At 33.7% G+C, this 23,119-nt stretch overlaps 1 protein-coding gene across 1 annotated transcript in view; it reads left to right on the top strand.

Moving 5' to 3' along the window:
* The window catches only part of LOC120353881, a 90,760-nt gene extending 69,446 nt beyond the window's left edge, over positions 1-21,314 (top strand). Inside the window, exons 3-5 of the mRNA XM_039439267.1 lie at positions 7,380-7,491; positions 16,830-17,128; positions 21,183-21,314. Of these exons, the coding sequence (XP_039295201.1) occupies positions 7,380-7,491; positions 16,830-17,077 (360 nt within the window). The 3' untranslated portion in view covers positions 17,078-17,128; positions 21,183-21,314. The remainder of the gene's footprint in view (positions 1-7,379; positions 7,492-16,829; positions 17,129-21,182) is intronic.
* Positions 21,315-23,119: the final 1,805 nt, after the last annotated feature.

Here is a 23,119-nt window from a genome sequence, read left to right as displayed (position 1 = left end):
TATTTCAACTGATTCAATGCATTTCAATTAGACTCTATACTTGTTTGGTTGAAATATATTTCAACAATAATCAATAATTTCAAGTTAAGTCTTGCAAACGACATTGAAATCTAGTCTTTCTACATGAATTTTTTCCATCTAACATCAGTTATATAGGTTTTTAATATGATATCTTCTTTATCTCTTTTCTGTATAGGGCTACTTGTAATATAAATATAAAGAAAATAAAAATCTCAGTACCCTTTTTTTGAAATATTTTATCACAACATGTTTCCGACATTTATGCCATTTTCAAGTGAAATATTTATTTTATGATATCTTCTGTTTATTAGGAATCAAAATAGTTTCTATTTTAAATTTCAGTTTCACAACTTTCAGGACTTCGATTTCACATCCTTTAATTCCACGATAGTGTGTTCTCTTTTTAACTCACGTGCTCATATTTGGAATTATGAGATTTTTATACAGAAAAAAATGAAATGGAAAATATAATATTAAATTAATTTTGATGAAAAATAACCTTGCAAGAGGATCAAAAGACGGTTGCTCAATAGCCGGTTAAATTTTAATCCTGATAATTTCACGAGAACCAGAGGTTTTTTCGAAAAGGAGGCTTCTCTGATTGGTTGTGGAATTAATCACGATTAAAATTCATCCGGCTTTTGTGCAACCGGCATCATTTAATGTATATTAAACCTTCATTGCTCTCTGTCACATCCCAAAAATTTGATTCGTTCACTTTTAATCTCTAATGACTTTGTTTTATTCTTTTAATTCTATATATAGTAAGGAAGAATTTAAGAAATTGAAAAATAGCACTCAGAATCCACCCTCTTGAGATGAATTTTCAGTAAATATTTTAAAGCAACATTGCTTCCATATTCTTGAGAATAAAAGCTATTCTTTCAAACTTTCCTCAGATGAATCTTTTATTTGTGACAACTGTCTTTATTCATTTTCAACAGGTGCTTTTTTTCTTCCCTCAAAATCAAAGAGGATGAGAATACGATTCTATCGATTATTATAGATTCTACATAATTATACGATTTTTTAGTATAGATTCTATTTTCTTCTCTCAAGATGTAATTTTTGATACATTAGTGAATAAATTATTCAGTGAGTTTGAAGCAGATAGATTATCAACATCGTCATCACCTGCTTTATATATTATGCACTTCTGATAACTTCATGTAAAAATTAAAAAATCAAAGTTCCATTTTTCCACTTTCATTTCTCACGACTTATTAGTCGAAACTTATATTGAGAAATAAAGTTGAGAAGGGGTACTTTGATTGTTCAATTTTTTACATAAATACATGTAGCCCTCACTGAGAAGGTCACTACTGCTTTATATTATGTAATTCTTGATATATACTTCTTCAAATTGCACCTGTACTGAATACAGCATTCCACATTCCTTCAACCTCAAATATTTTCTGATTCCCATTAATAATCACCCAAATAGATTTAATGAGTGCGAATTTTGCCTACCTTACTATTCCACCCTATTTATAGCACATAGTGTTCTCTAGTTGTGTATATTATACCTGATGCCTGATGCACCTCCACTTTCTATTGAGTAAATACTTGTTAGGTTCATGACGTCATCCGTTATCTATACCTGTATTGTCAACTCTACGAAGATCTATATCTGGTTATCTAGTTTTGTATTTCCCCGTATGTTGACTTGTTGGGCTCTTATTCGATTCGGATTCAGTTGTAAACTAACCTTGTTCACTTGATGAGCTTATTGATGTTAGTGTACACAGCTTTCCATTAAACCAATGCTTACCCTCAACCTGTGTCGGTTTTGTTGAATGATGTGTTGATTTCGGTCGATTGACTAGATACTTTTAGATTATTTTGTATTTAATTAAAGTTATAACGTAAATTCGAATTTGTTTCGAAGAATGTAGTGTCTCCTACTACGAACTTTGACCCGTGTTTACATAGTAGTTGACTTTTCAACAGACAGTTAGTTTTGAATATTGCAGTGACTTCATCAAGACGTTCGATTAGATGAAGTGATCATTAAGTTAGTATTCATTGTTTGTCTCAGTCATTTTAAACCTAAATTCAGGTTTAGTTTAAATTTGGCAGTTCAGTTGAACTTGAACTCGTGATGGTAGTGATTAGCTATATGGAGTGGAAACTTATTCCGATTGAGTAAGTAGACCTACAGTAGTTTCTATTATATTTTTTTCAAATCATCTTGAGTTACTACATCTGATTGTATCAGTCCTCCGTTAGGATATCCTCATACTGAGACGTGACGTTACTCGACACGACACGACATGAGTCTGCTAGACGAGTTGATATCATTTATGATCATATTATATTGTTCACATTGAGACAAAGCTAGCACATACTCTTGCTATTGAGAATAAGCTAGCACAAAGCTATGATCATACTTGGTATTAACATAGATTGTACTTTGTATTATCATAGTGTAAACATGAGTATTGATTTCTCTATTCTCATTCTATGGCATTATCATCTAATCAAGCTAGGTAATCCAATGATGGAACTCTAATTATTTTAGATCAATTTTTATTCCAATTTTCAAGAGTGAAGCAATCTGTTTGGATAAAGAACCACATCACATTTAAATTAATTGAGAACAAATTTTGTATCAACTTCTATTGGTTTCATTGTCAAAGAACAGTTTTATTCGAAGCTGCAAAAACTTTCCATTGTGAATGTTCTGATAAGGTCCAAAATTCAATAATTGTTTCAATGTTTGAGTATGATCATAGCCACCTCTAATACAGGTATTAGAGGTGGCTATGGTATGATGTATCATTCTTGTGTGATAATTCAGCATCAGAGCTCTTGAAAGTAAATTAAAATCACAGAATGTAAGGATATAAGAGTAATGATAATACAGTAATAACAAGTTATAACTGAGTGAATAATTTTAACGATTTTGTTAGATGGAAAGTTAATATTGTCTTAGGTTTAATGTGATGATATCACATGCGAGAATCTTCCGTTTAACTATTGGTGTCGTATGAAATGGATGAAATCATTTGCTTGGAGTCTAGTCAAAAATTGCATAGATGAGCTGGTCTGGATTATATTTAGACAGCAATCGTAACATTGTAGGCTACTCTCAACTTTTTTCTGACTTTTTCACTCTTTCTCTTCAACACTTCTTCACAGTCTCTCTTTCACTTCTTGAAAAATTCCTAGACTAATACCCACACCATCACAATTTGAAATACATAGTGCAGTTTTTAGAGGAGTGTTTCAGACTCTTGTGCCAATTTGGAGACTAGTTTTGTTTTGGGTTAGGCTTCGAAATCGTAATATAGTTCTTATTGAGTTTTATTAGAATTGAGGTAACTATTGGTGGGATATGGGATATACCCCTATTGTACCACATTGTTGAAGCCATGATATTAAAAATGTTCATGCACGATTCATCAAATAATTGTAATATGGTTCTTGAACTCAATAGTGCCTGACTCCATATTCCATTTACGTCTGTTTTCAAAGATTAACCCATTCATAGAAAATAGTATAGCAGATTGGGAGCTCTATGGTGTGTTCTAGGAGAGAAATAGATTTGAATAGTATATTCAGTTGAACTTGTTTGTGTTTTTACCGTATGGGATTCCTGAGTTTTGGGCATAGCTTCAGTCTGTCCTTGGTTCACTAAAACAAAAGTATACTTCCCTCGATCAGGTTTATTGAAAGATGTAGGGTTTTGAGAACTTATTCTCCATCTAGTTGGAGAGGAATAGAACTAAATTAGAACTTAACTTCTTATTCAATTCTGAGGGTGCTTCAGATTAGACAGATTTCAATTTCTATATTGTATGAAAATAAATTGAAAGGTTCTGTTCAATTGGGATTTAAAGGTGAAAGGGAAGGTGAGGGAGATTGGGTTTTGACTTTTAAATGGCAATATGTTAATATTTTCTGAAGTGTGTTGATGATTATAGATAATAAACACAAATAACGAAAAGTTAGATACTTGCACATCTGAGATATCGCACTTACGAATGCCACCCATTCTCTCTCGTTGATTCAGCTCCTTGATTTCTAATTTTAACTAATTTCCAACTCTAAACACAAAATACCATTCAATATTACACATAATACAATACCATGCAAATAAAGCCATTACTTCCAACTCAGCCCTTTGGTAGGCGCACACAGATCGTCATCGGACGGGCGGCACGCATCGGACGGATCTAACGATTAGATTTGATGCATTGTTTTCAATTGGAGTGCACATGCCTATATGATGCGGATAGGTATGCGCACTCTAATTGAAAACAATGCATCAAATCTATTCCTCCGACCCGTCCGATGCGTGCCGTCCGTCCGATGACGATCTGTGTGCGCCTACCTTTAAACGCCGTCGAGCTGAAACAATTATTTTTAATGTCTTTAGGTTTCAATATTATCATCATAATACACTTTGTTATTCTTCTTTTGAATTTTATTATTATTCATGGTTTGTGATTTGTTTCTTTCATTACCACCAATATTTTGCTTTCTGTCTGATAATTTGCGACTCCTCCCTGCTCACGGACAAAACATCCATGCAGGGAGAACTATTCAATTAATCAATAACACTGTTCTCACAGTTTTGATATTATATACTTCTTCATATTGCACCTGTTCTGAAACGAGCATTCCACATTCCTTCAACACTTCAACCTCAAATATTTCCTGATTCCCATTACTAATCACCCAAATAGATTTAATGAGTGCGAATTTTCCTACCTTACTATTCCACCCTATTTATAGCACATATAGTATACCTGATGCCTGATGCACCTCCACTTTCTGTGGAGTAAATACTTGTTAGGTTCATGACGTCATCCGTTATCTATACCTGTATTGTCCACTCTACGTAGATCTATATCTGGTTATCTAGTTTTGTATTTCCCCGTATGTTGACTTGTTGGGCTCTTATTCGATTCGGATTCAGTTGTAAACTAACCTTGTTCAGTTGATGAGCTTATTGATGTTAGTGTACACAGCTTTCCATTAAACCAATGCTTAACCTCAACCTGTGTCGGTTTTGTTGAATGTTGTGTTGATTTCGGTCGATTGACTAGATATTTTAGATTATTCTCTATTTAATTAAAGTTTTAACGTAAATTCGAATTTGTTTCGAAGAATGTAGTGTCTCCTACTACGAACTTTGACCCGAGTTTACATAGTAGTTGACTTTTCAACAGACAGTTAGTTTTGAATATTGCAGTGACTTCATCAAGACGTTCGATTAGATGAAGTGATTATTTAGTTAGTATTTATTGTTTGTCTCAGTCATTTCCAACCTAAATTCAGGTTAAGTTTCAATTTTGGCAGTGTAGTTGAACTTGTTTCTTGGATGGTACAGTTTAGCTATATGGAGTGGAAACTTATTCCGATTGAGTAAGTAGACGTACAGTGGTTTCTATAATATGTTTTTTTTGAAATTTATCTTGAGTTACTACATCTGCTTGTATCAGTCATCTGTTAGAATAGCCTCATACTGAGACGTGACGCTACGCGACACGACACATGAGTCGGCTAGAAGAGTTGATATCATATGATCTTATTATAATGTTCACATTGAGAGATAAGCTAGCACATGTGAATATGATCAAAAATGGTATTTACTCATCCAGCAAACTTGTGTCACGTCATGTCACTTTGCGTCGCGTCTCAGTATGTGAAAAGCCTGATCTACTTTACTACTATTCTATGATATTCTATTCTAATATTCCATACTGATCTCCTTGACTGCTATTGTTGCAAGTATACTAGTATACTAATGCTAAAGTATTCCAATATTCATAGTATACAATGATATTATTATAAATTTATAAAGTCTAATAGTATTCTGGGATTCCTGAAGATTGATTTGTTTTATGGATTTATATCAATTTGGGGAAAGTTGAGTCCAATATTCATTTGATTAACATAATTTTAACGGTGCTTAAATTAAACTATGGAACTCCAAACAGTTTTCCAGTTGAATCTTGTCATTATTAGAGTTTGAATACTATATTCAGTTGGAATGGTTTGTGTTTTTACGGTATGGAACTCCTGTGTTTTGGGAATAGCGTCACTCTGACCTTGGCTCACTGCAACAAATTGTATTCTTTCCTTGTTCAGGTCTTTTGAAAGATATAGGTTTTTAGAACTTATTCTCTATCTATTCAAGGAGAGAATAGTACTAAATTAGAACTGAACTTCTTATTCAATTGTGAGGGTGTCCCAGATAATATAGATTTCAATTCTTATAGTGCATGAACATTAATTGAAATGTTCTGTTCGATTGGAATTTAAAGGTAAAAGGAAAGGTTAGGGATTTATATAATAATTCTTTATTGATTCATATAATAAGTACATCATCAAAATGATAGAGAGAAAAGAATAAAGTAACCTTGTGCTATTCCTCTCCCAAAATTAGATAAGGTTACACAATCATAGTCCGAAATAGGTCAAGTCTTGTAGTTGTTCACTTCACGAAATTTTCAGTCCTTAATTAATTTCACAAAGTAGATTTTTAAATTAAATGCTTCAAAGCCAAAATAGAAAACATATTTCATATTTTGAATATTAAATATAGGTGGTCGGGTTTTGACTTTTAAATGGCAATATGTTAATATTATTTGAAGTGTGTTGATAATTTTAGATAATAAACACAAATAACAAAAAGTTGAAATACTTGCATATCTGAGATATCTTCACACATTTGATATCATTCACTTATGAATGACTCTCATTCCCTCTGGTTGATTCTGCTCCCTGATAGCTTTTATTGATTGTGAATTATCTAGTTCATTTCATGTTTTGTTGATTTGTTGTTCCCTATCTCTATGTCAATTCTGCTTCTTTTCTACCTCTTATTGTTTGTATATTGTCTCATCAATTCATGTTAATTTCATGTCGTTTTTATAAGTTTGTTGATTTGTTGTTCCCTATGTCTATCTCAATTCTGCTCCTTTGCTTCCTCTTATTGTTAGTATATTGTCTCATCAATTCATGTCAATTTCATGTTGTTTTTTAAGACAATGTTATTTATTTGTTGTTCTCTATCTCTATGTCAATTCTGCCACTTTGCACCCTTATATTGCTTGTATATTGTCTCGTCAATTCATGTTAATTTCATGTCGTTTTTTATGACAATTTCGTTGATTTGTTGTTCCCTATCTCTATCTCAATTCTGCTCCTTTGATCCCTCTTATTGTTTGTATATTGTTTCATCAATTCATGTTAATTTCATGTCGTTTTTTATGATAATTTTGTTGATTTGTTGTTCTCTATCTCTTTATCAATTCTGCTCCTTTGCTCCCTTCTATTGTCTCATCAATCCCTGGTTGTTTTCAATGTAAAAATTTGCTGATTAGTGCTTTTTTTTATTGTTTTAGCGTGGAGAGGGACCGGCTACGCGAGCGGGAGCGGCAGGCCCGCGCCCAAAGAGCTCAACAGATGGCCGCTCAGGAGCGCGATGTCGCTCCACTTTTTGGTGCCATTGTCAAGGTATGAAAACTTATCATCTTATCCTCACTAGAATAGAGTAGAACTTGCAAAATACGGTAGTTGAGTTTGTAAGGGTGGGGAAATGAAAACAAGAAATGATCGTACTGGTTTTGATAATTAAAACAAAACAATAAATTATTTGTACAAAAAAAATTAGAATTATAATTATAAATTATGAAATAACAATAAATAGATAAAAATTTCAAGGGCTACTCGCTTGGCTGCTAGTGAAGATTAAATTTGTTGTGACAATGGAAATTTTAAAACAATGACTCAGTAGTCACCTACCTTTTTGATAATGGCCCCCAATTTGGCATCCACTGGTTAATCGCGACGTTAATTATTAATGAGTTTCTTTCTCTCTCTCACACCAAACGTGCACGTGTTGATCTGTAGGGGGTGGTTTTTGGGGGTTGGGGGTTGCGTACTTCGCCCTTGCAATCCTTTTTCAGTTTTGCAGCAGCCTTTTCTGCTCTTTCAGGGGGGTTTGGGGGGTCTAGAGAGAGGCCGAAGACCCCTTCATACGGGGGAAGCTATAAAGGGGGGTAATAAGTGGAAACGTCGTATGTTTTGGTTGTACTACGCAAGCGCGTAGAGTTTCATCGTGGCGTACGAGCGAATATCACGTTGAGGCCGATTTTCCACTCAATGAAGATGTTTGTGGGAAAATTGTGGCGGTTTTCATCAGGTTAAAACGGGTTGAGTTGTAATTCTGTGGTGATCGATTGAGAGGGTTCTCTAGTTATGATAGCGCAGATATCACGGTTTGGGATCAGAGGGATAATCTTGATACGAACGTATTACGATATACGTATTACCAGATGTTTAATCTTTACTCTAATGAACATCTTCACTCTAATTCTCAACATTCTATATTATTTTTTATCTCTGGTATGCCGTGTAATTGATCATTGTAACATGATTTATGTTCTTAGAAACAATCTCTTGGAAGATTGCTTTCGTTTCCTCTATTCTCTAAATACTTTGAAACTCTTCGTTTATTTGTTCATCTTTATAACAATTTAGTTATCAAATTGTAGACTTTGACTTATACTCTGTCCAAATTCGCATGAGCTCTGAAGGATTAGGCTGACCCTCCTACTACTCACACACAACAAGCGCAGTCTCCTTTTGTGTGTGTGAGTAAAGGGACGGTCTGTCTACCTGTATAATACGTAGTATATATAGTATATCAATGGCGCAGGTAGGCCGGGCGTGTGTGCCTGCGCGTGTGGGAGCGAGGGTCGGCCTAATCCTTCAGAGCTCATGCGAATTTGGACAGAGTATAGTAGAAATATGTTAATTCAAATTAATTTTAAATAAATAATTATAATAATTTTATTAATGGATACAACAGGATAAACCCATTTTGCCTCCTTCACACAATACAATATTTTCAACACATTATACAATTTGGAATACAAGAAGATAAAAAATGAAGAAATATACAATTAATATGAAAGAATATAAATAATCATTGAAGTAATCGTAAACAATAATAATTGATTATAAGAATAATTATCAAACAAAATAGAATCAAGTAATAATAAAAAGAGAAAAAAAGAAGAAGAAAGAATGAAGGTTTATTTTTTTTATAAATATTTAAACCGTAGACTTTGTAGACTTTATTAAATTTTAATTGTGATGTTATCATCATTTATCTCTTCAATCAAACATATCTTTACATCAATGAAAATTATATATCATTGTCTGTTTTTTAATCCTATTAATACTTCAGTACAATCATTCATTACTTGAGCCATACATACTCCTGAATTACAAAAATACGTTACTCATGCATATGAAATTTAATTATGAATTGCATTTTTTCAAATGCTAATTAATGAATAATAATTTGGATTTTCGTTTAATAATAATTACGTTAGTTATCTTTTGATTGATAGATTTTATCCACCGGTTGATTTCAACTTGATCTTTAAATCCGTGATGAATCACCGTGATACATACAATCTGAGCATTTCAAGGATGTAAATCTTGGACCCGGATGAGCGGCAATCCCAAGTCGTAAAAGATCCATTCCTGGAAGTTTTCAGAATTCCGGTGCTCTCCCACTCACTTTTCTTCTTTCAATTTTATTTATTCCTCCAATAATACCGAAATCTTCAAGCATTTTACTATAGTTGGTTGTTCTTACAGCGATCAAGTTAAAAGTTGGGGCCTATTGCATGAGATATTTATTTCGTTACATAGTTACTGTAGTCCTACCCAGCCTTTCATGTTTGAACGATGGTTCTTTAATCAAATCATAACAAATGATTTTGTGCAATGTGTCCTGTTACTTGAGAAAATACAAACTAATAATATTAGTAGTGAGCTTGTTATTAGAATAGAAAGTTACTAGAATATTAGCTTGTATTTTCTCAAGTAACAGGACCTATTGTACTAAATCATTTGTTATGATTTGATTAAAAACCAACGTTCGAACATGAAGGCTGGTTTAGACTACAGTAACTGAATAACGATATATAAGTTATGTTATATAGTTACTGTAGGTTAGACCAATCGAGCGGGTGATTGTTCTGAACAAAGATTAATAAAAATGTTTCATTATGGAATTATTGAAAAATATAATTTCTTGCTTAATAAAATATAATTGATTATTTTGAACGAGAATGAACAGTTAATATCACATCAATAAACCTGTATCAGCTACCATCTATAGAAGGCATTGACAAGACAGAGTTTCGGCAACGTTGTTCTGCTATCTTTCTTCTCTGCCATTATAACGTAGACCTCACTATAATCATATCGCAAGTCAGTGCATAATATTGCTATTTGATTAAACTACACTTGATACTTGCATAGAGAAACAATAGCGTAAGTAGATATCCCATGGTATAGGGCGTTTATGTCGCAAGTTTTACTGTTATCCCAAGCCGATAGTTCACGTAGTTCTTTCCTGTGCAGCTGTGTGACGCTGCTAGTCTCTCAAATTGTGCCATTCATACACTATCACCCCAACAAAACAGTGAAAATTGACAATAATCGACAGTAATAGGCTTGAGATAACAGTAAAAGCTGCGACATAAATTCCCTATACCATGGGATATCTACTTACGCTATTGTTTCTCTATGATACGTGTTACTTGATCGAATGATCATCTTCCAATACCTGCAAAATTTGCATTTTGTAGTGAATACAGATTTGAATGCAACGCAAATTTTCAATTGAACTGTCTCAAGGCTACACACTCACATAATATGTGTTAGCCATATATTTACAATGGTTTTCAATAGAGATGTTGTAGGTCAGCTGCATCATAAGTGCCTGCTTACAATTAACCTAGACCTCAATTCTGATCCAATAATCGTAGAATGTACACCTATTGACCGAAGGTACGCTGCCCCAAGTAGCTTATCATGCATGGGTATTATACTGAATACACATAGCCCGTGAAAGCTCAATAAAATACATTATTCAAAGCGCGGGCGCCTGTTGATTAAAGATGGAGTGAGTCAGTGAGAGAGGGAAAGAGAGTTCAACAGAGATAGAGAAAGAAAGAGAGAGTAGTGGAGGGGGAAATAGAGATCAACAGGGATAGAATAGAATGACTGCCTTTATTTTATACCTGGGAGGGCGAAGTTAGGGCGCAGTCGGCCCTCTTTTACACTTAACCCTTAGAGATAGAGAAAGAAAGAGAGAGTTTGGGAGGGGGAAATAGAGATCAACAGTGATAGAGAAAGAAAGAAAGTGTGTGAGGGAATTTGGGATCAACAGAGATAGAGAAAGAAAGAGAGTGAGAGTGTGAGAGAGGGAAATAGAGATCAACAGAGATAGAGGAAGAGAAAGAGTTTGTGAGGGAATTAGGAGTCAACAGAGATAGAGAAAGAGAGAGAGTATATAAGGAAATTAGGGATCAACAGAGATAGAGAAAGAAAACGAGAGAATAAGATAAGATATCAATTGACAATTAGAGTTTAGATTCAAGTCAGTATTCAATACAAATTCCAAAACTTCAAGATGATAACTCCAACCTGAGGAAATATCGTATCAACAGTTGATTCAAAGCTAATTATGTAGCCAGATGCTTCTGTCTTGATGACCGTTAAGTAACTGATGGTCGTTAATGCAACAGAAATAACCCATTATAACTGAGGGCAGTTAGGTGACCGAGATCGAACTCTTCATTTGATTTGTTTCGTGTGCAACTTGCCGACAGAGAGAGAGAGAGTGAGAATGTTGAAGAAAGAGAGTGTATGAGAGTGAGCGAAAGACAGTATGAGTGGGTGATGGTGAGGATCGTAAAGAGTGAGAGAGTGCGAAGAATAGTTGGAGAAAGAGAAATGAAAGAGTTAAAAGAAGAGTTACAGAGAGAGGGAGTGAGTGAGTGAGAGGAATTATGGATGAGAGTCGTATGTGGTTGTGAGTTGAGAGAAGGAAAATACACAAATAATTTATTCCCGTTGTATCCAGGTCTTTCGGGACCAAACCCAGTTACAAATACACTCCATTTTCTACCTACACTAACTACAATGCTAGCTCAACCAACAATTTATTTATTGTCGTCTGTTGAATAACGGTTACTCTTAATTTGCGAGATGAAAATTGTAATCAGGTTAGATTGAATGTGTAGGTGGATTTGGATAGTATTATGATGGTTTGTCCTAAATAGGTGACCCCATTTTCTTGGCAAGGAAAATGCTGATAATATTTTTCATTTCACAATTACATCAAATTGATGATTGGGAGAAAATCAACAGGTTAACCCCAAAACTATTTCCCTCCCAGATTTTTTGATAATGAAAAAGTCGAAATGAAATATTATTGGAAATACTATTTTTCTGTTCTGACCAACTGACAGAAAAGTTATTAGAAAATTATTCCTGTGATTTCAGTAAACAATATTATCGTTCCTTCTCATCTCGTTACTAGTAGCCTAGTTCAGTGAAGAAAGAGTCAACGAAATTTTTCCGTTTCTGAGATGATTATGATTGTCTTTTGTGGAGAAGATTTTCCCTGTTGATATTGTTGAAATAACTCTGAAACTATGACGGGAATAAAGATGGCTGCCAATACTATTAATCGTAATGCGTTTACATAACAAGATTCATTTATTTATTCACTTCAATAATGTCTTTGAAGAAGCATGTTGCCCGAAAAACAGCATTACGGAAAAATATATTGTATCGATATTATTTTTAATGCTCTCATGATAGAAGATTATTGAAAATATGGTAATTTCCAATGGATTTTTTAGTTAGTGTTCGAGATTATAGAATTGAGATTGGGTTTAGTGTTTGAAATTTGGGAAAGTGAGTTGATGAAAAACGAAGAAAGAGGGAGATGAATAAAATTGATGAAAAATGCAGGAAGAGAGAGATGAATAAAATCATGAATTTCTTATAATATTGTAAAAACACGTAATGATCAAGTAATCGTTATGAGAAATGACACGAACTGTGTATAATGAATGTTTTCTGCGTTTATTCTAAAGTAAAGCCATTTGAAATATTGCTAGTATTTAATATTCATAGAGCATTTGGAGTGAGCGAGAAAGTAAACAAATTAGTTGAACAGAAGGAGCAAATGAGAGGGAAAAACCACACTGACTTTAATTTATCACACTTTAAAATAGTTGCTGACCTAAATACATTGTTTCTTTAGTCTTTGTTTCATAGTTCTCTCAGTTTTCAATCATAAATTACCTCGAAAATCGTTCGTTTATTCAGCTACGAGGAATAATTTCATACAGGCGGTTGAGTATTGAATTCGCTAAGGAAATCGGCTAAAAATAGCAGCAATCTTATCCATTGTTTCTGATATTAGTTAGACACGATATCTGTCTATTAATACACGGCTGCACTCTAGTGGCGACTTGATCAACTAGATTGCAAGAGCTGTGTTGATTCGAAGAAGAGATGAGAGAGAATTGGATTAGAGTGAGAGGGGAATGAGTGCTGCTTGTTTTTCTTTTGGAAGCGATTGTGTGACGTAAACACCGTTGTACAGTGTTGCCAATTTGACAAACTGTGAAAGTTATCAGCTCAACAGCTGACAGTGACAGCCAGCTGTATGTGTGTGTGTGTAGAGGACGCCAAGCTAGGAAATTCACACTCGGTGCAGCTTGTGAAGAGAATAATTTCACATCCACCTAAGGTTGTTGTGATGGGTCTTCTGTGCCTACGCAACAGGAGTTGAAATAATATTTACAAAACATTATTATTAGAGAGAACTTTTACTAGTGACTTAGGAATTCTAGCAACAGTTGTTGTAAACATTTATTAGGGGGAAACAAAATCTCTGTTTTATTTTGAAATTATCACCAATAAGAAATGAGACTATTTTAACAAGCAAGTAGCAATAGATGTAAACAACCAATATTATAAACCAAAATCTCTTTTGCGGTTAAACATTTGTAGATGTTATTCCTATCAATTATGATGATATTTTTATATTCATGATCTTGACACTAGCTCAACCTCTGATGAACTATCACTGAAATCTCGGTACCTCTCACTCTTTGATTCTTCCACACCTTACTCATCATCTACTTTCAAATTAATCACATTATTATAATCTACTAGCAGATAAACCATGCTCCTCAAGGGTATAATTAAAAACTTGACCAACTGAAAACTTGATCTCCTGGAATCTTGAAGAATTATAATAGTCATATAACCATCCTAGGTAAATTGAAAATCAAGATGTAAAATTTCAAGTAAATCAGTCCAGTAGTTCAGACGTGATGATGAGTCATTGGTGAATTTCCTTTTTCGTACGTGTATAAGCCAATTCTTTACTTCAATGTATTAAAGATTTCATTAATATTCATGCACCGACCACAATCTAAATACCATGGCCCAGTTGCACAACAGCCAGTTGAATGTTAACCGTGATTAATTTCACGTGAACCAATCAGAGAAGGCGTTTTTGAAAAGACGGCTTCTCTGATTGGTTCTCGAGGAATTGATCACGGTTAAAATTAAACCGGCTGTTGTGCAACCGGCACTATGAGTATTTCAAATCAAATTTTAGTCGTAAGGGTTGAAACATGGTGGTATCAGAGAAGGTAGCTGAGAGTGTTGGAAATGCATGTTATTATCATCCGCCTCATTAGCCACGCACAAGCATAGAGTTTATGTGGGCATCACCCTCAGCAAAATGTATTCTCATGTGTCAGAACGTGGTGGAGTGCGTAGGTGGGGTAGAAGGTAAAGTATAAGGATGCGGAGACATTTCGAATTTGGATACTTAAATTATTTTCAATTTCTACACTTAGCTACCTTCTCTGATACCCTGGATGATCAAATATCCTTCCCTCTCTCAACATTTCCAATTGTAGTACTAATAGATAAATAAATACATCTAAATCTTCTTCCATATTCAATGCAATGTTAAAATATGAATAATCTAAACTAACAAGGAAAAATTATAAGGAAAGTAAAGTTGAAAGTATAAGAAGGAAAAAAATCAGCTACAAAGACAGACTTGAAGTTTAGAATAATATTGGCACAATGAACCAACGATTTGTTTAGACACTGTCAGAAAAACTGCTGGCTTGTGTCTCTCTCAAGAAAGGTGTGAAGCTCAACTAAGCTAGACTTGCGTTAGTAATACATGTGTTGTGCCCCAGTTATCTTTATTTTTGTAACTTTGATTTTGTATCTGAACCATTACCCTCTATAAGCGTTGGCGTGTTTGTGAAAATAGATTCTATTCAGATTGTTATTCAGGTGCATTTTATTTGTGATTCAGTTTTATGTAACAAGGAAGATACTTGATCTTATAAATTAGAAACTCTCATTTGAAAAGACGGTCATTTTGTATATATCGTCAAAATCTTCTCCCTAACATGGATTACTACTTCATTCATTTAATCGTGTTGTTTTGATGCCAACATCAGCCATAAATAAACAGTTTTTTATGGGATAAAAAAATCAGTTCTTGAACCCTCTTATTCTAAACAATATCCAGTTCTGGACTTGTCTAAAAATAAAAATATTCAGTTCCTCTTCCAGAGGCACTCACACTCACAATGGATTACTATACTGATTTTGGAACACACAATTCCACTTTTTCTCAGTATAAATTTATTCTCGATTGAAACATGCATAAGTACAATTAAAACAAGTTGAAAATATTTGCCGTTTACAATTTTATAAAGGTGATATTCCTTTTCACTTTTTCTCAGTATAAATTTATTCTCGATTGAAATATGCATAAGTACAAATAAAACAAGTTGATAATATTTTAATTTAAAGTTGATATTCCTTTTTTGTTCAACAATGAATCAGCTAAATAAGTTCAACAACAAGCTTAAATCTCAATTATGATTGAATCATGAAAAAACTTAAACTCTTTGCGAATAAAATATAATATTTGTGATTGAATTCATCACAATATTAATATCAGCTCAGATTTTCCGGGATAACTTGAGTCTGCTATAGAAAAGCTGTCTTCTATACATGGCGGTGGAAACTCAAATCAAATGAAGTTTTATTCACAAATTCATTATACAGTACATGAATAAAAGAATATACAACACTTGTGAATTTTTCCCACTTAGACAAGTCTGTGTGTGGGGAAAGAGTTCTGATGGAATCTAATTTGGTACAAAAAAGAAAATTATTTTTAATGTAACTTAAATAGCTAAATAAATTCAGTAAAGAGGAGATTTGTTAGAATTGAAGTAAGACAATATAAATATTACGATACACAGCTTTTACATGGCACAAGACCAACTGAAAATTGGCAACAATGTCTTCCTTTATAATTTGAATCTCACTAAATGTAATTATATAATTGACCGAGCGAAGTGAGGACTGAGATTCAAGTCGACGGTTTGGCATTTCTCTTAATGTTTAAATGTTTGAATGTTTAAATGTTTATATGTTATATGTAGCGCGGTAATAGATTTTCATGAAATTTGACAGGTATGCTCCCTTTTTAATTGCGCGTCGACGTATATACAAGGTTTTCTGGAAATTTTGCATTTCAAAGATAATATAAAAGGAAAAAGGAGCCTCCATTAGAGTAAAAATCAGACTATAGAATTATTCATCATAAATCAGCTGACAAGTGATTACACAGATGTGTGGAGAAGCCAGTCTATTGCTGTATTTCCATAAGGTCTGTAGTTTCGATCAGGTACTTGTGGATGAGAATACTGCGTGAGGTCTACTGTTCACAGAACTACTAGTATAGGCCTGACATGTTGTTCGTCTTGAAGTCATTATTAAATGATTTCTCAGTTTAATTACTGATGTTTTATCATTGATCTTTTAAATTATTGAATTGAATTGATCCATGAATTCAATGTGTTTCTATTTGATTAATGAATCAGTTTATTAATGGAATTTGTTTGTTTGTGTTTCAGGTGAACCCAAACACCAACGACAAAGTAAGCCAGCAAATCCAAAGCCAGCTGGGGCCATACGACTATGTGCGACCTCTGCTGGAGGACTCGAAACGCACCATGGTGCTGCTGGGTTCCGACGGCATCCCGCCAAGTCCCGCTCCCGGAGGTGCAGCCGCCTCCTCGGCCTCCACCTTGGCGTCCTCGGGGGCGGCACGGTCGTCCTCTTCCTCCGGAGGCGGCGAGTTCAAGCGGCCGCCCGTGTCTAGCGGGCACTCGCAGCATCGGTCGTCTACTGCGCATGCGCACTCGGCTCAAAGGTAATTGAGACGATCTTGTGGTATGGAGGTGAGAAATGAAGACAGGGTCACACTGATTCTTTTCTAAATCTAACTTTTCCCTAGTTACTAAACAATCTGTAAGGGCCAGAGATTATAGAATTTTACATTGTATACTGACTATGTTGTTACATTCTATACTGTCTGGTAAGGGCCAGAAAAGAACGCTTAAGGCTGTGCAAAGGCTAAAAATGAACTTTCTACTGATGATATTTTTCAAAGTTTTTCGACTCTTATATCATTAAGCTATCAAAATGAAAAAGTTTTCTCAGGAAAACATTTTTTCCCGATCATTACTTTTTGAGATATGAGCGCCTAAAGTTCAAATTTTTGGGACAAAACATTTCAAACTCGGTAAGAGATAAATCCATGAGATTTAGAGGATTGATTTTTCATGATATTGCTGATCTACTAAAACAAAAATTTTCTGAAAATATCAATTCTTGATAAAGTTATTCAATAATTTTTTGTTGAGTTATTTTTGGTAAATTGAATAACTCTATCAAGAATTGATATTTTCAGAAAATTTTTGTCTCACTAGGTCAACAATACCATGAAGAATTTATTCTCTAAATCTCATGGATTTATCTCTTACCGAATTTGAAATGTTGTCCCAAAAATTTGAACTTTAGGTATCTCAAAAAGTAATTATCGGGAAAAAATGTTTTCCTGAGAAAACTTTTTCATTTTGATAGCTTGATGATTTAAGGATCGAAAAACTCTGAAAAATATCATCAGTAGAAAGTTTTTTTTTAGCCTTTGCACAGCCTCAAGCGTTATTTTCTGGCGCTTTCACACGGCGTTTTTAGAGTCTGCAGGGCAGGAAGCTCTCCGATTGGTTGATTGGGTTGTTGCCTGAAAAAACCCCTAGAACAATGCTTGAAAACCCCCTATGTGGTCTGGCCCTAATACCAATTCTTTCACACTATTGCACAATGATAAAAATATCATGAGGTATAGATAGTTGAATGCATATTTTATAACCAATTTCATATAGTTAGTTCATAGCAGAGTTTTTCATTTTGTTTTTGCTCCACGTTCTTTTTAGAATCCTGAATTTTGATCACCATACCTAAATTGCATTAAATATTTAGTAAAACATCAAATTGTAATGAGGTTGTGAACTATAATTTAAAATAAAATTTATTGAAAAAACACAAAAAAATTGTGTCAATCACTATTTAATATTGTCAACTATAAAACATAACAGAATCAGAACCAAGATTAGACCTATTTATTTATTCATTCATTTAATCAATGAGAATCACCACAGCCTACTATAGATAGACTTTACTAAAGTAAGCCATGGAATCACACAACTTACAGAGAAGTACCACAGGCTTATACGCCTAGAACGGTTCCAAATCTAATTTATACAACAGTCAAAATGCTAGCAAGATTAATGGTATAACTAGCCACATCTTTAGCTGTGTGCAAATAAATGAATAAAATAAATTAGGTATTATTGATTGAAAAATGGATAATTCGAAATAGGCCCACTGTCATACAAGTATTTATGAGTGAGATTCTAGAATCACTGATCGAAATTCTTTAAAACAATTGAGAATAAAACCTTAATATTATTAAGCAATTCGAAACTTGATACAATAAAATTTTCAAGGTTGAACAGATTTGTCGATCGCCTACACCAATATGTTTATGACCAGTGGGGGAAACTGACAGCTGGCAGCATTGTTTAAATGGGAAATAATAATGTTAACAAATGCTGAAAGTTTGAAGTGAATCCTAGTCTAGTGACATGATAACCTTGGAAAATTCTATCATTAATCACTTTGGAGAACAAGCTAATAGAAAATGAATATCATTGTTATTAGTAAGTTTGATCTCGTCTGAAGATCGACTTCTCATTGCTGTTGATTTGCATAAAATTAACATAAAATCGACTTTTATTTGATGATTTTCCCAGACTTTAAAACATGGCTGAACGTTTTTTTATGTTACAGCATTATAAAATGATGAAATTATGTGATTTCTGGGTTTTTATTCAACAAAGTAATGTTGAACGTTAGAAAAATAAAAATTTTCAAATCTACAACATTAGAAAATGATGAAATTATGCGATTGCTTGGCTTTTATTCAACAAAATAATCTTGAGTATATTCTTGGATTTTTAAGAAAACTACGGTAATCAATTGCTAATGAAACGTCATAGCTCAATTATTTTACCCTCCTTCATAACTTAATGATTTTTGTGTGTTCTGAATTTTAAATTGAGTGTGTAATTGAAGAATGTCAAGTGACACATAACCTAGCTACATTTGGACTGTTGTATAAATTAGAATTGGAACCGTTTTGGGCTTATAAGCCTGTGGTACTTTTCTGTAAGTTGTGTAATTCTCATTGATTACATAAATAAATAAAATAACTCATGGCAATCAACTGTCCAATTTTGACTTTCTGTGTAGTTGATATTGTGGTAATTATTCATATTGAATGAAAAAGACTAAGAAATTGTCAAAAACCACAGATTTGATAGGCCTACTCAGAAAGTATCATACTTAAGTATTGATACTTAGTTTCTAAGTATCAATAAATCTGTGGTTTTTGACAATTTCTTAGTCTTTTTCATTCAAGTCCAATTTTGAATTGAGGGATTCATTTGTTTACTCGTAGGATAAAACATTACAAAATTATATATTAGATTTTCATTATACAATAAAAGATTGTCAGGTACTATAAATAATATAAATATAGGAGCAAATAATCTCGATTCAAATAAACTTCAAGTGAAAAATTCTGTTTCATACGGATGATTACATTGAAATTGAATAAGTAATATCAGCTACTATTTTTAGCTCTTATCTCAATAACAAGCGCTTATCTTTTCAAACGAGCTGTAATACAGGAAGAATTATTGATTCTTTTCCTCGTATCAACTTGTTAGTGTATTTTGTTCTATTTCTAAAAAAATGATTAAAAAAGTGAATTATTAATTTTTATCTATTGCATGAAAGACAATAATTTGCTAATTTTAATCGATAGAGCGCATTCCAACCAACTGAACTCAATAATCATTGATCATTTAAATTTAAGTGTTGAAAGTAATATGACATTTTTATGATTGTTAAAAATATATTATTTACTAATCTTGAATATGTGTCTTTTTTAAGTTTATAAAGATGAACTTTCAAGGATTGTAAATTCTACTCTATTAACCTCACTCACGCTTGTAAAGCTGCGTTTACACCAAAGTTATTAACAAAATGTTGATAACTTAATCCTTATAGACTCCATTAGATTGAATATAACTTATCATACACATGATGAACATATGCGTTTGTCAAGCTCCGTTCAATCTAATAGAATCTATAACCGCAATAAAAAAAGAAGTAAATAAGCAAATTTGTTTACTTACTGACTGTTTTAATTATCAAATTATAATGTATTGTCTAATAGCAATGAAAATAAGCCTATATCCGTCCTAGGTGAATTCAGAATGTTTAAATTTTTGGGACAGAACATTTCAAATACGGTACGATATAAATCCATGAGATTTAGAGGATGGTATTGTTGCTCTAGTAAAACAAAAATTTTCTGAAAATATCAATTTTTGAGAAAGTTTTTCGATTTACTAAAAATTACCAAAAATAACTTTTAGTTGAGTAGTAAGTTAGTTAGTAAATCGGATAACTTTCTCAAAAATTAATATTTTCAGAAAAATTTTGTTTTACTAGATCAGCAATACCATAAAGAATCTATCCTCTAAATCTCATGAAATTATCTCTTACCGAATTTGTTCTGTCCCAAAAATTTAAAATTTAGGCGCTCATATCTCTAAAAGTAATGATCGGAAAAAAATGTTTTTCTGAGAAAACTTTTCAATTTTGATAGCTTGATGATATACAAATCGAAAAACTTTGAAAAATATCACAAGTAGAAAGTTTATTTTTAGCTTTTGCACAGCCTTAATGTATAGTATAGCTAGTAGTATTCCACTGTTTACCGTAAGCTTGATACTATTCTATTATCCCAATTTATGCAATTTAATGCTGATTGAAATTTATTTCTGTCACAGAAATGGCTTCGCGAAACCGGCAGACAGTAAGTCATCCTCACAGTACAGTAACAGCGGCAGCAGAAGTAGTTTCTACCAGGGCGGCCAAAAGACGGGGGGCGCAGTGCATGGGGGAGTCTCAAGTGCCAGTGGCACAAGTCGAGACTTGTCCGGTGGATCATCATCATCCTCTTCGGTGAAGAACTCCTACTTTCCTCGACCCACATCTTCATCATCTTCATCTTCCACGTCAACCTCGCATCTAGCCCGCAAAGCTAACCGGCCTATGCTGAATTTTCAGCGAGATCAGGTAAGAAATTGAAATTAGGAATTAATAAAGAATTGTAATTCAGTACTGAAAATGGATGAAAACTAGGGGGTGCATCAGTTTGTCAAGTTTTCAGTATGTCAAGAAGGCTTGAGACTTGCAAGTCAGTTTGACCAGTCCTTGAGATACTGAAATGAAGAGATTTCAGTGAGATCAGTTACGAAATTGAAATTAGGAAATGACAAAGAATTTAAATTCATTACTGAAAAAGGATGAAAAACTGGGGAGTGCATCAGTTCGTCAAGTTTTCAGTATGTCTAGTAAGCTTGAGACTTGCAAGTTAGTTTGACCAGTCCTTGAGGTACTGAAATGAAAGGACTTCAAATGAATTTTCAGTAAGATCAGGTAAGAAATTGAAATTGAGAAAATAACAAAGAATTGAAATTTAGTACTGAAAAAGTATGGAAAACTAGGGAGTGCGTAAGTTCGTCAAGTTTTCTATTTGTCAAGTAGGCTTGAGACTTGCAAGTCAGTTTGACCAGTCCTTGAGATACTGAAAGAAACGAAAAGTTGAGTCGTCAGTACGTCTAGTTTTCACGGCATCAAGTTTTCCTTGCAGGTTGACACACAGTCAGCTGGGCCGTTCCATACTAGTTAACAGATCAGTGAGAATGGGTTGGTTAGGGCTAGTAAGAAGTTAGTTTAAGGTTAGATAAATTATCAAAAGAAATGGGAATTTGAACCAACAGTACGTCAACTTTTCACGGCATCAAGTTTTCGTTGCATGCAGCTTCACCGTTGCACACTAGTTAGAGATTAGTGAAAATTTATTGGAGAAACTTGACTTGAAGGTTAAGGGCCGTAACACACGAGGCGTTCTTTCAGCCGAGTCGGCACAACACGAAGCTCTCGGATGGGCAAATTGGGTTTTACCAATCGGAGAGCTTCAAGTCCTGTCTTGCCGTGCCGTCTCGTCTAAAAAACGCCTCGTGTGTTTAGGACCTAAAGATGAAGGGTTAGGATTTTGCTTTAAAATTAGAATATGATGGTATTACTCAGAATTAATTTATAATTTTACAATTGAATTTATTATACTATATCCTCAGGTGTTTCTAAAATCAACAGGAACTTGAAGTACTGAAAACTGGACGCTGTGAAGTTGCCTACTTGGGCCTGTTCTTGATGTAATGAAATCTTGGTCAATTGAATGTCACCTAGAAACAATTCAAAGGAAAGCAGTACAATACAGAAATATTCCTGTTCAAACGATCTCAATAGGTTAAAGCTACGTTTACACCAAAGTTGTTAAAGTGTTTATTTTTCCGTCCTTATAGATTCTATTAGATTGAACGGAACTTGACAAACACATATGCACATCATGAGTTTGTCAAGTTCCGTTCAATCTAATAGAATCTATAAAGACGGAAAAATAAACATTTTGTTAACAACTTTGGTGTGGACGCAGCTTTAGCCATATTTACAACTAATCTAAGTTTACATGGAGATATGGTCGCATTTATTACAAAGTATCTCATCCAAAGTTTAAACCAAAAGCTTATCAATATCCGTTTAAACTGAGATTTTAGGTAATTATTTGTAGTTTTAATATGCATTTTTGTTGTTGTTTTAGGACCACCATGATGATCCAGCTCCCATGAGCACACCAAGCCAACATGATGTGGACAATATT

This window comes from Nilaparvata lugens, chromosome 12 (genome assembly GCF_014356525.2).
Source record: "Nilaparvata lugens isolate BPH chromosome 12, ASM1435652v1, whole genome shotgun sequence".
Taxonomy (NCBI): Eukaryota; Metazoa; Arthropoda; class Insecta; order Hemiptera; family Delphacidae; genus Nilaparvata; species Nilaparvata lugens.
This window is presented reverse-complemented; position numbering and strand designations above follow the sequence as displayed.